A 15,364-nucleotide genomic window follows, 5' to 3' on the forward strand; every position below is an offset into this window, starting at 1 on the left:
AAGTGTTATAAAATATTACATCGACGGACGAGTTCTGTGCATTGCATCTTGAGTTATTCGTCGTGCTTGTTTGCTGTATTGTATTAATTGAATGTATACATTTAATTAACTTTATAAGGTTACACGACGAGTTACATCGTGAGTTAATTGCGTCGTTGCTTGCCGCTGTCATTGTATTATAATTGACATTACACATTTATTTACATTATATGTTACGCGATGTGTGATATGGATCAGTTATTTGTAGTTGTTGGCCGCTGTCATTGTATTATAATTGACATTACAATTATATATTACCTTATAAGTTACGCGACGTGTGACATAATCAGTTATTTGTCGTTGCTTGGCGCTGTCATTGTATTTAATTGACATTATACATTTTTATGTTATAAGTTCGCGATGTGTGATATCATCAGTTATTCTAGTTGCTTGGCCGCTGTCGATTGTATTATAATTGACATTAACATTTATTTACCTTATAGTATGCATGTATGACATCATCAGTTATTGTAGTTGCTTGGCGCTGTCATTGCATTAAAACTGACATTACACATTTATTTACGTAAGTATAAGTACGCAGATGAGTGACTATACAATTAACATCGATCGTTGTTTGGCTTCACGTAGATGTGGTTTCCATGCCGGAGATGAGGATACGGGATGCGTCGCGACCCGCGGAGAAATTCGAGGAGCCTGCTTACGAGGTTACTTCACTTCAAAATTAATTAATTTTTAATTTTATTAATTTTAATATTTTAATTTTAATTAATAATTAAAAATTTTATTATTTTTAATTTTACTTTTATTTCAATTTTTTTTTTTCTTTTTTTTTTCTCACTTTAATCTATTTCTTCTCTCTGAAAAGAACATAGGCGAATGTCAGAAAAGCTCAGTGTTAACATTACTTTTAACTTTAAGATTTTATCATAGACTGTTGGCAGAAACAAAATTATTCTAACATTAGTCTTTACATCTTAATCGTGACGGACTCTATACTGTGTATTAGAAACTCGTCACTTTTCGTGTTTTAGCCAATGATCTACGAACAAAGTTAATGTTAAGACTAATATTAAGAACTAATGTTAAGATGATTTTTTCTGTCAAGGGCCAGTACTTTAATTGATCAAAAAAAGTAACAACATGCATGTACTACTATCAAAATTGCACTCCCTATGCAGTATCCTAATCAATAGCTGATACAAATTCACACATTTCTGTCCACGGGCAAAAAGTCATTTTTATTATACAACTATTGTAAAATCTGTAAAAGGTACGTCCCAGAGATGCCAAACCACTACGATTTATTCCGTTTATACGAATTTCTATTCCTTTTTGCCACCACTAGAACCAGTTGTATAAAACTAACGAATTTTCACTGTATCGAAAAATTTTTTTTTTTTAATTATTGTCATTTTTTTTGTCAATTTATGTCATTTTTGCCTGCAGAATGCAGGAAATTGCATCTCAGAATCAAAATTTTTTCGGGGGCCGCCGGACCCCCCTAGCTAACTCGGGTCATACGTGACCTCTCGAACTACAATTGATGGCCAGAAACTACAGATTGCTTCAAATAGTGCTTGATCTCTGACGTACTCAGTCACTGTATAGTCAAGTTGTAGTGACAAAGTTGTTTGTATGAACAACAGTTCGGAGGCTGTCTGTGGGTGACGAGTTGCTATCATCACTTCTTTATTATCTTCACTCACATTTTTTACTCTCGTTGTGCGCACAGAGCTCTTACAAAGGATCACAAGAAGCGATCTGTGGGCCGCGTGAAGTTTCGTCTTGGACAGGACGTCGAGATGGGACTGAGCGTGTGAGTGTGAGAGCGGGCGGAGGGGGAACCACGCGCGTGTGCGAGAGAGAACCGTCTCTCCCGTGCCGCGCTGCGATCCTGAGAAGAATTGATTTGACAATTATTTTATTATTATCAAGGTTTTGACGAATGTATTTATTGGGACAAATCTGTCTGATGCGATGTGATGATAATAATAATAATGTATAAAATAGTAATATATATATTATTATCAGGCGTTCACGCGTCCGACATGTTTCCCTCGCCACAGCTATTAAATAAATCATGTTAAATTAATTATATAAATTAATTAAAGTATTAATTAATTTTAGTAATTAATGTATTGGAGACTGCTGCAGGTATGGCCTGGTGGACCAACGTCGATACGCGCCCGTCAAGCTTTACAAGGAAACCAACGAAGAAGTGAAGACAATCACAAAGAGTTCGTCGAGGTAACCTATCCTACCCGTCCCACACGCCAATTGCCGATTGATCGTCGATTCGATTGATTAAAGAAAATTATTGACTATTGAATTTGATTGGTTATTGAAAGTATTGGTAATCGATTTGATTGGTTATTGGAAATTATTGATATTGATTTGATTGGTTATTGGAAATTATTGTCATCGTTTGATTGATTATTGAAAGTGGCTGATGACTAATTTGAGTGATTATTGAAATGACTGATGATCGGTCATTGATCATCGGACATCAATCATTGACTCGACAATCATCGATTTGAATCAGGAGTAGATAATAGGGAAGGAGTGTGACATCAATAACAAGGGAAATTGTCATTTACTAGCCTTATAATACCTACGATTTCACTACGCGTAACTCATCACTTGAGCTCAAATCGGACACAGTACATTCGCCAATCATGTGCAAATCGTTTCTCGCTATACACCACCGCAATCCGGAGATACATGACTAAAACGTACGACACGATTCTCCATTCTTTGGCCATCAATCCAAATCATTGGCGCGCTCTATTCAAACAAAGGCAGCTACCTAACGGCTATTGTAATTCGGCGAGGCATGTGGTCGTGGAGATTAGGCCATCAACACTCGGCGAGATACACCTTGACGGTACAGCAGCTACACAGGCCACTCTGCACATAGCTGGCATGCTTCACAGCGCCGCACCCAACCGCAATCAGCAGCAGCTGATCGGGCTCAATCTCACCGCGAGCCACATTGCCGCGCGAGTTAGCAAGCTGTGGTTAGGTAGCTGCCTTTGTTGAATAGAGGGCGCGAAATGGATTTGGATTGATGGCAAAGAATGGAGAATCGTGTCGTACGTTTTAGTCTGTATCTCCGGATTGGCGGGTGTATACGAGAAACGATTTCGCACGATAGCTATGCGAATGTACTGTGTCCGATTTGACTCAAGTTGGATGAGTTACGCGTAGTAAATCGTAGGTATTATAGGGCTAGTAATGAAGAATTCCCTTGTTTATTGATGTCACTCCTTCCCTATTATCTACTCCTGATTGATCAATAGACAAAGAAGGTGGGTTGGGTGAGGAGTACATCACCCGGATCCTTTTCTTCCGGTCACAGTATCTATCCCGTTCGTCTGCACACAGGAAACGGGAGAAATCCTGCTCGAGCGACATGGCCAATTACCAGGAGTGGTGTGGAAGAAAACTGGATGGATCCGGACGAAAGAATGGAGTCGATCAAGCGATTTCGACGCACACCGGTAAGTTGAACCTGTGTATAAGGGTATGTGCGATGAGGTGAACCTGTGTATATGGGGTCACCGCGGTGAGTCGAACCTGTAATATTACTATTAGAGTTCACATCTGGTGAGTCGACCCTGTATATAAGGGTCATGCTTGGTGAGTCGACCCTGTATATAAGGGTCACGCCCCGTAAGTGAACTGTATATTATATTAGAGTCACATCTGGAGAGTCGAACTGTATATAAGAGTCGTGCTAGCGTCGAACCTGCATATAAGGGTCTGCCCGGTGAGTCGAACCTGTATACACAGGTCACATCTGGAGAGTCGACCTGTATATAAGAGTCGTGATGAGTTGACCCTGTATACAGGGTCAACGCCGGTAGATCGAACCTGTATATAGGGTCAGCGTCTAGAGAGTTGAACCTCTATACAGGGCACACCCGGTGAGTCCGAACCTGTATATAGGGTCACGTTCTGACGCGTGCTCCTGCTGTGAGCAGGTCTGACGTTGCTGGGTTCAACGCCGGGCGAAGGTTGAAGCGATACCATCACGTGAAGCCTTCGCAGTTCATCTATCCGGACGAGGCAGTGAGTATCAATATAAAATATACTAATTATAGTATATATATCTATATATATACTATATATGTACGTAGGTCTTATATATCTGTATATGTACATATATATATATAATAATTTATTTATAACTTATTAAAGTAGAGTTATAGTGTTAAAAATAATAAACTAATAAAACTAAAACTGAAAATAAAAATAACATGCATAAAAACCGTGATAAATATCGGCAAGAACGGCGTAACGGCCGCGGTACGCGACCGATCGAGAGATATGCACGCGTGCACGTTGCGTTGTTTGTTTCCGCAGCCGGTGCGTGGCAGCAGCCCGTCTCTTCGCTGCGCTCCTGCAGAAGTGCGAGGAGAGGACGTCGTCGCCGTGTGGCAGTACACGGCTCGACGGAACACCCGCACGATTCGTCCACTGCTGCCTCAGGTACGCGGGGTGGCGGGAGGGGAGGGGGAGGGAAGGAGGGGAGGGAGGGACGTCGTCGCGGTGATGCAGTACACGCTCGAACGGACAGCCCGCACGATTCGTCGACTGCTGCCTCAGGTACCCGGGGTGGGGGGAGGGGAGGGGGAGAAGGGAGGGAGGGAGAGGGGCCGTCGTGTGCAAGTACACGGCTCGACGGAACACCGCCGCGATTCGTCGCACTGCTGCCTCCGGTACCGGGGGTGAGTGGGGAGGGGAGAGGGAGACGGGAGAGGAAGGGAGGGGAGGAGAGGCAGGAGGTGGGGCCTTTGTATAATAATATATAATATATGTGTATATATGTGATATATTATATATACATATATATTATATATATATATATATATAATTATTGTGGAGTCTGAGCTTAGATGATGATGATTAACACATTAAAGTTTTATTTGTTGAATATATATAATTAACTATATATAATATTATAACTATATATATATATATTATATAACTATATAATATTAAATATTATATATATATATAATATACAGTGTGGTCCCGTTATAACGTGATCGTTGAGGTCCATAAAATGTCGGGGGGGGGGGGAAGGGGGGGCGCCCAAAAATCGGGGCTCAAGGAAATCAGCGTATAAGCACTCAGTTGCAGTGAGTTGCAATGTGTTGCGTCGCGTCGCATTCAATCGCAATCTGACCTAAGGCCGGCTCAACTCGCCCAAAAACTTTTCAGTTCCGGATTGAGCAAAAAAGGGTCCAACGACTCATCGCGTTATACCCAAATTCACATTAAATCGGGCTGTGTAAAATCGGGGTTTTACTGTATATTATATATGTATAATAATTTATTGCGGGAGCTTGGGCGACTCTAACACTAACTGGCCCTGTGATAGATTGATGTACATCTTGTTTTTGATCACAATTGATCATTCACCAATTAGAAAGAAGAGATGGACGAACACAAGGTACAAGTGACTCCCCCTGGTTTCCACGTCGTCTTCCTGCCGTTTGCAGACGACTTGAGGAAGCTGAAGCTGCAGGAAATGCCGAGAGGTACTGTTGCCAGGGCAACGCTGTGTGTCGTGTCAGTGCCATCCCTGACACCTCTTGACGACACGAGTTTCGCTTATTCGAGTCTTCAAATAATTTATGAATTCTTTTAAATGTCTTTTTATCCTTGTTTTTCTTCTTTTAAAGATTTTTCTTTATTAATTCGTCTTCGAGTGTGGAATTTCTGATATATATTGAATATGGGATATCAGTTTGATTTCATATCGAGTTTTGTACTATTTCTCTCATGTTTTTTCATACTAAATTGTTTCCTTTTTGCAGCTAATGAGGAGCAGATTGCGAAAGCGAAAGTTGTCATCAAGAAATTGAAGATAATCTATTCTCCCGAGTCGTTTGAAAACCCGGGTGGGTGTCTGTCACAGTGTTAGCACGCTTAACGGAAGTTCGGTGTTACGGACAAACGTTTGTGGTTATCGCATTGGAGTTACAATGCATGTACATGTTTTGGCGACACTATGCTTTGCAGTGGAACTCTGCATTTAGCTTATGGTGATGTAATGGTGTGGGCTCATTTGAGCCAAACTAGTTTCCAATCAAATGATTGCAGCCAGATTTAAGTCTGGGCGGTCGTTGTTTTGGACGGTTCTAAAAAGAAACTGCCATTATTTTTGTCCATGTTTGAACATTCATGAAACTTCCATGTTTCGTTATAAACTTTCACATTTGTTCTAGTGTGCAGGTAAGGTGGCTACCCATACTGGGGCCCATTGTCAGAAATGTTAAGACAGCAGTTGTTTCTGACACTGTGTCCTATTTTATTAGAGCAATTATTTATTATAGTATTTTATCATGGCAGTTTAGTGCCATACACTAATCTAGTCATTATGTATCATGGAAGGTTTTGTTGTGACAGTGTTACAGAAACATTGGCGCAACATTGAAGCCTTTGCACTAGAGAGAGATGCACCGGAATCTTTCGTAGACTACACAGGTACGGTGCTAAAGCTGTCTACATAATGTAATACGTAAAGATGTGCCTACATACATGCATACATAACATGCAGTGCATGTATTAACAACTTCAATTTGTGCAATACACAAGGCCATTATTTTTCATTAGGAAATACATCTTTGCATTGGTCAACAATTTCGTGTATTCAGTTGTAATATATTCAGTATCCCTATTTCTAGCTCATCTGACGTAGTCAGATGCAGCTCGTAGAATCGCATGATTGTCCGTGCGTCCATGCATCTGTGCGTGCGTGCGTCCTTCCGTCCGTCAACAGTTGGGCACAAATCTTAACCGCTCGATGTACGGTCTTGATATTCGGGACGTTGAGGGGGATCGCGAAAAGGACTCAGGATGTTGAATTTGGGGGTCAAGGGTCAAAGGTTGAGATGTGTCAATGGAGGGGGAATATTTTCCCCTTAACTTAAGGTATAAGAGGAAATACGGAATTGCGGCACAAATTTCAACGGCTCGACCTACGCTCTTAATATAGTGTGATGGGGAGGAAACCCATCACCAGTGCGAAATTGGAGGTCACAGGTCAAAGGGCAGTGGGGAAAGGTCAGATATCAGACATTTTCTGGGGACATGGTCTAACAGACCGGGTGGAAAACTTTTTTGTTTCAGCGCTGACCTACTATTTTTCACTTTATTGAAACGACCATGAAATCTACTTTTCGCTGACGTGCGAAGAGCAAGTGTCTGATAACCTTTTGACCCTCAAGAGGAGGGTTAAACATGGATTTGTTGATGTTAACAAAGACTGAACTGCTTTTGCTATTAGAGGCCCCTCCCTTGACCCCACCCCCACCACCACTAGCTCGCGCTCGAGCGCATATCCATGATAAACGTTGATATAGCGAAGTCATTAAAGTTACACAGCTTATATCTTTATTACTGTACTACCGGTATAGCAAAGCCTATCAACGCGGTGCGGGAGGGCGCACTTGATTGCAGCACTGGTTGTATTTAGCATTTGTTTATGTATGCTATTTGAGCAATAAGAAGAAATTATGGATCATTGTCATATTGTATTAGATTTCATTATTCAATATGATCACCTTCCTTATAAAGACAGTTTAATTAACGTTTCTTGAAAGACAGGAAATGAAAACATTTATTTAAAACTAAAATGACAACTGTAACCAATTATGAGTACTTTCTGTTTGCGTAAAAAGTGTAAGATTTACAGTATTATACAATAACAAGGAGCATACAACTGATAATAACAAATTGACTGAATCCTCATACATAGATACGTACCCAGGGCACGAAATTCAAGATTTTTTTGGACCGACCCCGAGGCTGGTAACAGCAATTTTTTACCAAGCCTCTCAACCACTAATTGACCTGGCCCTCACAAGTTTTGTTTGAAATCAATGTCTGTTCACGCTGCATTCTCGATTCAAAATTTGTAAAAATTTGATAAAATAATGGCATGATATTAACAACAGTAATATACGCTATTTTCCAATAAATGCTAATAGATAAAAATGTAGGTACTCGCAAACACCGCTTGACACCTCACCGGCTGTCGGAGGGCCGGTGTTGCCAATGCTAACCGGCCCCTCCAAATAATTTGCCGCATAGTGCCGCGTGGCTGTCAATTTGCGCCCTGCGTACCTAGTAGCACAGACCCGTCATAGTATACTACCTCGTCTTTCTAACCCTATCTTTCGCGTTGCCAGTTACCTGATTAATAGATGATGAGAAGAGAGCTGGGCGACACATAGAGGAGTTCAAAGAAGAATGTGTTTCCCAGATGCTTCAACCCCGCGAAGCTGCGAAAGCCGGCGGCGCGCGAAGCGAGTAATATACCGTCACGCCTCCTTCATCCATCAGTGGCAAGCGATATCTATGCGGTACTCTATACAGTCTCAATAGGTAAGAGAGAAGTCGTAACAATTGATTGTCTCCCTCATCAACTGGCTGTCTCAGATAGTAAGAGAGAAGTGCTGCGTGCAAGCGAGTAATCTTCTCCTTTCATCTCTGAATGCAGAGAATATCTTTAGGACTACTATACACGTCTCAGATAGTTAGAGAGAAGTGCGTACAAGCGATAAGTTCTTCCTCCTTCATCCTCTGATGGATGCAGAGATATCTAAGAGACTCCATACACTCTCAGATAGGTAGCAGAGAAGGTGCGTGCAAGCGGTAAAGTTCTCTTCCTCCCATCTCTACAGTGCGGATATCTAAGAGACTCCATACAGTCTCAGATAGGTAGAGGAAGGTCGCGTGCAAGCAAGTAAGTGTGCCTCTCCTCCATCTCTGAATGCAGAGATATCTAGAGACTCTATACCACTCTCAGATAGTGTAGAGAGAAGGTGCGTCGGCAAGCGAGTAGCTCTTTCCCTCCTTCATCTCGGAATGCAGAGATATGCTTAGAGACTCTAGTAACACTCTCAGATAGGCTAGAAGAGAAGGTGCGTGCAAGCGAGTAATCTTCCTCCTTATCTCTGAATGCAGAGATATCTAGAAGACTCTATACACTTCCAGATAGGTAGAGAGAAGGTGCTGTAGCAAAAGGATAAGTTCTTTCCTCCTTTCATCTCTGAATGAGAGATTATCTAGAGACTCTAATACACTTCTCAGATAGGTAGAGAGAAAGGTGCGTGCAGCGAAGTAAGTCTCTTCCTTCATCTCTGAATGCCAAGAGATATCTAGAGATCTATACACTCTCAGATAGGTAGAGAGAAGACGTGCGTGCAAGCGAGTAAGTCCTTTCCTCCTTCATCTCTGAATGCAGAGATACTCTAGGATGAAGCCTATACACTCTCAGATTTAGTGTAGAGAGAAGTGTGCACACAAGTTGAATGTCATTCCCTCTCACTTAACTGCGCTCGTCAGATAGTGTAGAGAGGAAGGTGCGTGCAAGCGAGTAAGTTTGTCCTCCTTCATCAATCCTCAGTGCAGAGATATCTAGAATCCTCTTTGTACTAACCTGTTGCTGTTTTCGCGCAGGCTATGCGGCAATGCTTGGCGGATCCGCAAGCAAACCGACGACTAGAGGCGTTGCTGTGGGACGTGAAAGCAAGAGGGCGCTGGCCCGCAAGGTGCGTACAACATCGTGCTGAACACCTCGCCGTTATTTACATAATGTTATACATAAATATAATATATAATATAATATATACTAATTTAAGATATATATATAATATATTAAAGATATATATATAGTATATATATTAGTTATTATAATATGTATATACATTTTATTAGTACATAAAAACAGGTAAGATACAACGATTGCGTAACATACATACGTAAACATATCTAATAGTTTGGAACTTACGTTAGCATAAAAAATCGTGACGTATAAGTACTGCCGTGCATAAAGTTTATTAATATAATTATTATATTTAATCATAATATTAATATTTGTCGTCGTTTTGTTTCGTTAGCTGGGCAAGATGACCGTGGCTGTGTCTGCCGACAGTACGTAAGACGAGGGCATACGACTGACGCAAGCCAAGAAGATCCGAACTCATGGACGCCATCAACGAATACCTCAACCTGTGAGCGCGAGATGCGCCCCCTGGCATGAGTTGTGGACGCCCCTGCGTAACGTCCCTCTGATGATGTGGCTTTGCCACCATTGATATGTTGATAAGATGGATGAGATGGACTCTCCGAGGATATATATATACATGTATGTATGTGAATATATATATATATATATATATATCTAATATATAATATTATATATATCTATATATATATATAATATAAATATAATATATAAATATAAATAATATATAAATATATATATATATATATATATATGTGGTAGGGGCCGTTCCTAACCCGAAAAAGTAGTTTTTCTGTGAGAATCCATTTGCAGGATTCATTTTTCCTTTTCGGAATCTGGTTGCTATTCTGTGATAGTAAATGCGATCGTGGGTCGATGCCATCTGAACATTTCAACTGAAATTTGAACTGTTCATAGAAGTAATGTTTTGGTAGTAATCGGTGTGTTAACGTTGTGTTACCAGCAGATGTGAACGTGGTAGAGACCTATGCATTTAACACTTGTGTTTAGATATGTTGATAGTTAGACCTGTGCAACGTAGTGATGCGATTATGTTTGATGTTGATGATTCGTGTTTGATTGATGAGCATAAATATATCGACGTATACGAACTCAGAGAACGATAAGATTGTCGGTAGATGTGTATTGGAGGTTTTCTAGAATGTGATGCGAATATTTCTTAGATTTGCAAGTTTTCTACGCGCGTGGCTATTTCCCCATTGCAGAGAAATCGTTTGAGTACTCATAGTAGCACCAAATATTTGTTCGGTCTATGACACCAGGTGGGGGTACGTTCTTTATCGTAATCGAACGCGGGGTGTGAAAGAAATGGAACGCAATCGCGCGTCGTCAATGTTGATACGTTTAATGAAAATATCTTTAATGAAGAATTTGTAATTACATGGCAATTGTTTCGTTCTTGATTTGTGTTTGTTGGAAGTTTTTTTATTGTACGATTTACACATTAGCAAGTAGTCGTTTGTTGCTGGTAGTTTCTCATGCTCAGTCCATCTTTCTGTATGAAGCAGGAGGAAGAGGAGAAGGTAGATGAGGAGGAAGAAGAAGAGAAAGGGGAGGAGAAGTAGGATGCGAGAGAATGCAGAGGAGGAGGGGAAGCAGGGGAAGCTAGAGGATGAGTAGGGGGAGGAGGGGGAAACATAGAGGAGGAGGAGGAGGAGGAAGAGGATGAGAAGGAGGAGGGAGCCCGTGGTGGAAATCATGTACTTACTGTAAAAGACTTTAGCAGGGATGCAAAAAGAAGCCAGGGGGAGGAAGGAGAAGGCAGCAAGGGAAGGAGAAGGTAGCAAATGAATGGGCAGGAAGCAAAGGAAGGAGAAGGCAGCAAGGGAAGGAGAAGGCAGCAATGGAAGGAGAAGGCAGCAAATGAATGGGAAATAAGCAAGGGAAGGAGAAGGCAGCAAATGAATGGGAAGGGAGCAAGGGAAGGAGAAGGCAGCAAATGAATGGGAAATAAGCAAGGGAAGGAGAAGGCAGCAAATGAATGGGAAGGGAGCAAGGGAAGGAGAAGGCAGAAAATGAATGGGAAGGAAGCAAGGGAAGGAGAAGGCAGCAAATGAATGGGAAGGGAGCAAGGGAAGGAGAAGGCAGCACATGAATGGGAAGGAAGCAAGGGAAGGAGAAGGCAGCAAATGAATGGGAAGGGAGCAAGGGAAGGAGAAGGCAGCACATGAATGGGAAGGAAGCAAGGGAAGGAGAAGGCAGCAAATGAATGGGAAGGGAGCAAGGGAAGGAGAAGGCAGCACATGAATGGGAAGGAAGCAAGGGAAGGAGAAGGCAGCAAATGAATGGGAAGGGAGCAAGGGAAGGAGAAGGCAGCACATGAATGGGAAGGAAGCAAGGGAAGGAGAAGGCAGCNCTCTCTCTCTCTCCCTCTCTCTCTCTCTCCCTCACCCTCTCCCCCTCTCTCCTTCTATCTCTCTCTATCTCATTCTCACGCTCTTGCACTGTCTCTACCCCTCTCTCGCTTTCGCTCCCTCTCTCTCTCTGTCTCTCTCTCCCATTTGTGCACCCTCCCCTTCTCTCTATCGCGCGCGCTCTCCCCTTCTCTCTCTCTCGCGCGCTCTCTCCCTCCTCTCTCTCTCGCGCGGGCTCTCGCTCTCATTCTTGGCCAGCAACGGCAGCAAGTGTGTGTCCCAAGGCGTAAGGAGTTTTCACCGCTATTTATAGCGAGCGTATGTGTGACCTTAGATGCACAGCAGGCGCGTAAACAGACGACCACACGGACACGTATATATACGTACGTACGTACACGCTCTCTCATCTGTCGCCTGCAAACATCTGATTAGCGGTGATCCTGCTATCTTCTCTTGCTATCTCGCTAGTCTGCTGCTGTCCTGCGGCCGGCTGTGCTGCTGCCCTGCTAGCTGTTACTGCTGCGCGGCTCGTGACTGCTGCTGCTGCTACTGCTTGCTACCTGCTGACTGCTGCCTGCTGCTAGGCGCGGCTGCTGCCCTGCCTAGCTGTTACTGCTCGCGGCTGCTGCTGCTGCTGCTCGCTCGCTGCTAGCTGTTACTGCTGCCGGCGGCTGCTGCTGCTGCTGCCGGCTGCTGTCTGCTGCTGCGGCTGCTGTTGCTGCTTACTGCTGCTGGTGCCTGTTGCTGCTACTGTCTGCCTTGCTGCCTGCTGCTGCTGCCTGCTAGCTGCTTACTGCATGCGGCGGTGCTGCTTGCTGCTTTGCTGCTGCTGCTGCTAGCTCTGTACTGTTCTGCGGCGGCGCTGCTGCACCCTGCTGCTGCTGCTGCTTGTCTTGGGGCTTCTGCTGCGGCGGCTGCTGCTGCCTGCCTTGCTGCTGCTAGCTGTTACTGCTGCGGCGGCTGCTGCCGGCTGCTTGCCTGCTGCTTCTGCTGTCTGCTGCGCTGCTGCTCTGTTACTGCCTGCGTGGCGCTGCGTCGCTGCTGCTGCTGCTGCTGCCTGCTAGCTGTTTACTGGCTGCGGGCGGCTGCTCTTGCTTGCTTGCTGCTGCTGCTAGCTGTTACTGCTGGGCGGCTTGCTGCTGTGCTTGCTGCTGCTGCGCCTGCTGCTGCCTGCTAGCTGTTTACTGCTGCGGCTTGCTTGCTGCTGCTGCTGTCTGCTGCTGCTGCTGCTGCTGCTGCTCTGCTAGCTGTTACTTGCTCCGCGGCTTGCTGCTGCTACTGTCTGCGGCAGGGCTGCTGCTGCTGTCTGCTGCTGCCTATCTTCCGCTAGCTGCCTGCTAGCTGTTTACTGCTTGCCGCTGCTGCTAGCTGTTTACTTGCTAGGCGGCTGCTGTTACTGCTGCTGCCCTGCTGCTATCTCGCCTAGCTGCTGCTGCTCTTGTTACTGCTGCGGCGGCTGTGCTGCTCGTGATAGTGCTGCTGCTAGCTGTTACTGCTTTTGCTGCTAGCTGTTTACTGCTGCTGCTAGCTGTTTACTTGCTGATGTGCTGCTGCCTGCTTCTTCTGTCTGCGGTGCTGTTGCTTGCTTTAGCTGCTGCTACTGTGCTGCGGCTACTGCTGATGCCTGCTGGCTGCTGCTGTGTGGTGCTGCTGCTGCTGCTGCTCGTGGTTGTGTGGTGGTGGTCGGTGCTGCTGCTGCTGCTGCAGCTGCTTGCTGGTTGGTGGTGTGCAGCTGGCTGCTGTCTTGTTGCTGCCTGCTGTCTGCTCGCTGGTGGTGGTGGTCTGCTGCTGCTGGTCCGTGTGGATGGTGCTGCTGCTGCTGTGGTGATACCGCCCTGCTGTCTGGTGCTGCTGATGCCGCTGCTGCTGGGGTGATGCGCTGCTGCTTGCTACTTGCTGTGTGGGGCTAGTTCTGCCTGCGCTTACGGAGCGACGTGCATCCAATCGTGGGACGAGTATTAAACTTTAGCGCATATCTTGCTCTATTACGCGAACATTGAGTGATGAGGTGGCTGATGACAGTAGGAGTGCGGGAAGAGGAAGAAGAGAGGGAGGGAGCGAGAAAAGAAAGAGGGTAGGGTTCTATGACAGTGAGAAGAACCGCGATGCGATCGGGACGAGAGCGAGAGAGATGAAAAGAAAAAGAGACCGCCGAAACGAGGATAAAACGCTACGAAGAGAACGAAGAGAGAGAGATAGAGAGAAGAGAGAGAGATGATTGAGACAGCTTGAGAAGATGAGAAAAGGAGAGAAAGAGCTGAGGAGAGAGCAAGGAGAAATGCCTGACATATCACAGAGAGCGGATCAGAAATATGTAGCAGTCCAAGTAGATCTCTCACAGCGCCACATAAGCAATAGTGTATTCAGCAGAGACACAATGAGCTAATGCAATATTCTACGAGCAGACAATGAAGTTAATCAATGAGTAAATCAGACAAGAGTGCCACAATAAAAAAAACTAAACATTGGGTATCAACAGGCACACAATGAAGCGTAACATGATATCAATGAGCAGCAAACACTGCGGAGTGATAGTATCACGAAGGCCAGCAGTGTAAGCTAACTGGGAGGGGAGAGAGCTTCACAGGAGGCCAAAATAGGAGCTGAACTATGCATATCAAACGAGAGCGCCGCGCGAGCGCCAAAATGAAGCTAACATGATCATCACAGGCACAATGAAGCTAACTATATCACAGCACCACAATGAAGCCTATACATCGCGTAATCACACCGCACAATGAATGCTAGATTTAGATGAGTTTGACAAGGGAGCGACGGCAACAGTGAGCTAACGATGCCTGACTTACACGAGCGCAGAATGAGAGAGGCTAAGAATGAAAGACGAATGGATCAGTGACAGAGCACAGAGTATGGAATGAGGAGCTAAGACATTGACGAGAGATAGATGATTCAAGCTAGAGGAGAGAGACGACCAATGATAGCTAACATTTGATATTCACAGCAGAACAATGAAAGGTTGAAGACATATATCAACAGAGCGCCGAAATGCAATGCTAACATGATATCTCACAGCGCCAATGAGCTAACATGATTATCACAGCGCACACAAATGAGCTATTACCATTTGACATCCAGGCGCACAATGAAGCTATACACTGTTATATCACAGCACACCAATGAAGGCTAACATATGACATCATCACGCGCACAAATGATTAACATTGAGAATATCACAGCGTCCACAATAAAGTACATTTGTATCCCTACGCGTCACAACTGAAGCTAACATGTTATCACATGCGGAGACACGCAATGAAATAATCATTGGTATTCACAGGGCGACTGATGAGAGCTGTGAACGCCATTTTGGAGATATAACGCAGCGCAGCAATGGAAGCTAAGCATGGGTGAGTCACAGAGGGGCGCACAATGGAAATGCTAACCCGCGCGATGTGCGAGAGGTAGATATCTAACAACGTTCATATAG

The 15,364-nt window shown here is 44.2% G+C and overlaps 1 protein-coding gene across 1 annotated transcript; it reads left to right on the forward strand.

Moving 5' to 3' along the window:
* Positions 1–4,021: 4,021 nt before the first annotated feature.
* Positions 4,022–8,241, forward strand: LOC106811129 (X-ray repair cross-complementing protein 6-like). Its single transcript, XM_014814670.1, has 7 exons — positions 4,022–4,071; positions 4,366–4,464; positions 4,692–4,721; positions 5,435–5,546; positions 5,826–5,909; positions 6,418–6,495; positions 8,202–8,241. The coding sequence occupies exons 4-7, from the start codon at positions 5,444–5,446 to the stop codon at positions 8,207–8,209; spliced, it is 273 nt and encodes a 90-aa protein (XP_014670156.1). The 5' UTR covers positions 4,022–4,071; positions 4,366–4,464; positions 4,692–4,721; positions 5,435–5,443; the 3' UTR covers positions 8,210–8,241.
* The last annotated feature ends 7,123 nt before the right edge of the window (positions 8,242–15,364 follow it).

This window comes from Priapulus caudatus, unplaced genomic scaffold, assembly GCF_000485595.1.
Source record: "Priapulus caudatus unplaced genomic scaffold, Priapulus_caudatus-5.0.1 Scaffold506, whole genome shotgun sequence".
Lineage (NCBI taxonomy): Eukaryota > Metazoa > Priapulida > Priapulimorpha > Priapulimorphida > Priapulidae > Priapulus > Priapulus caudatus.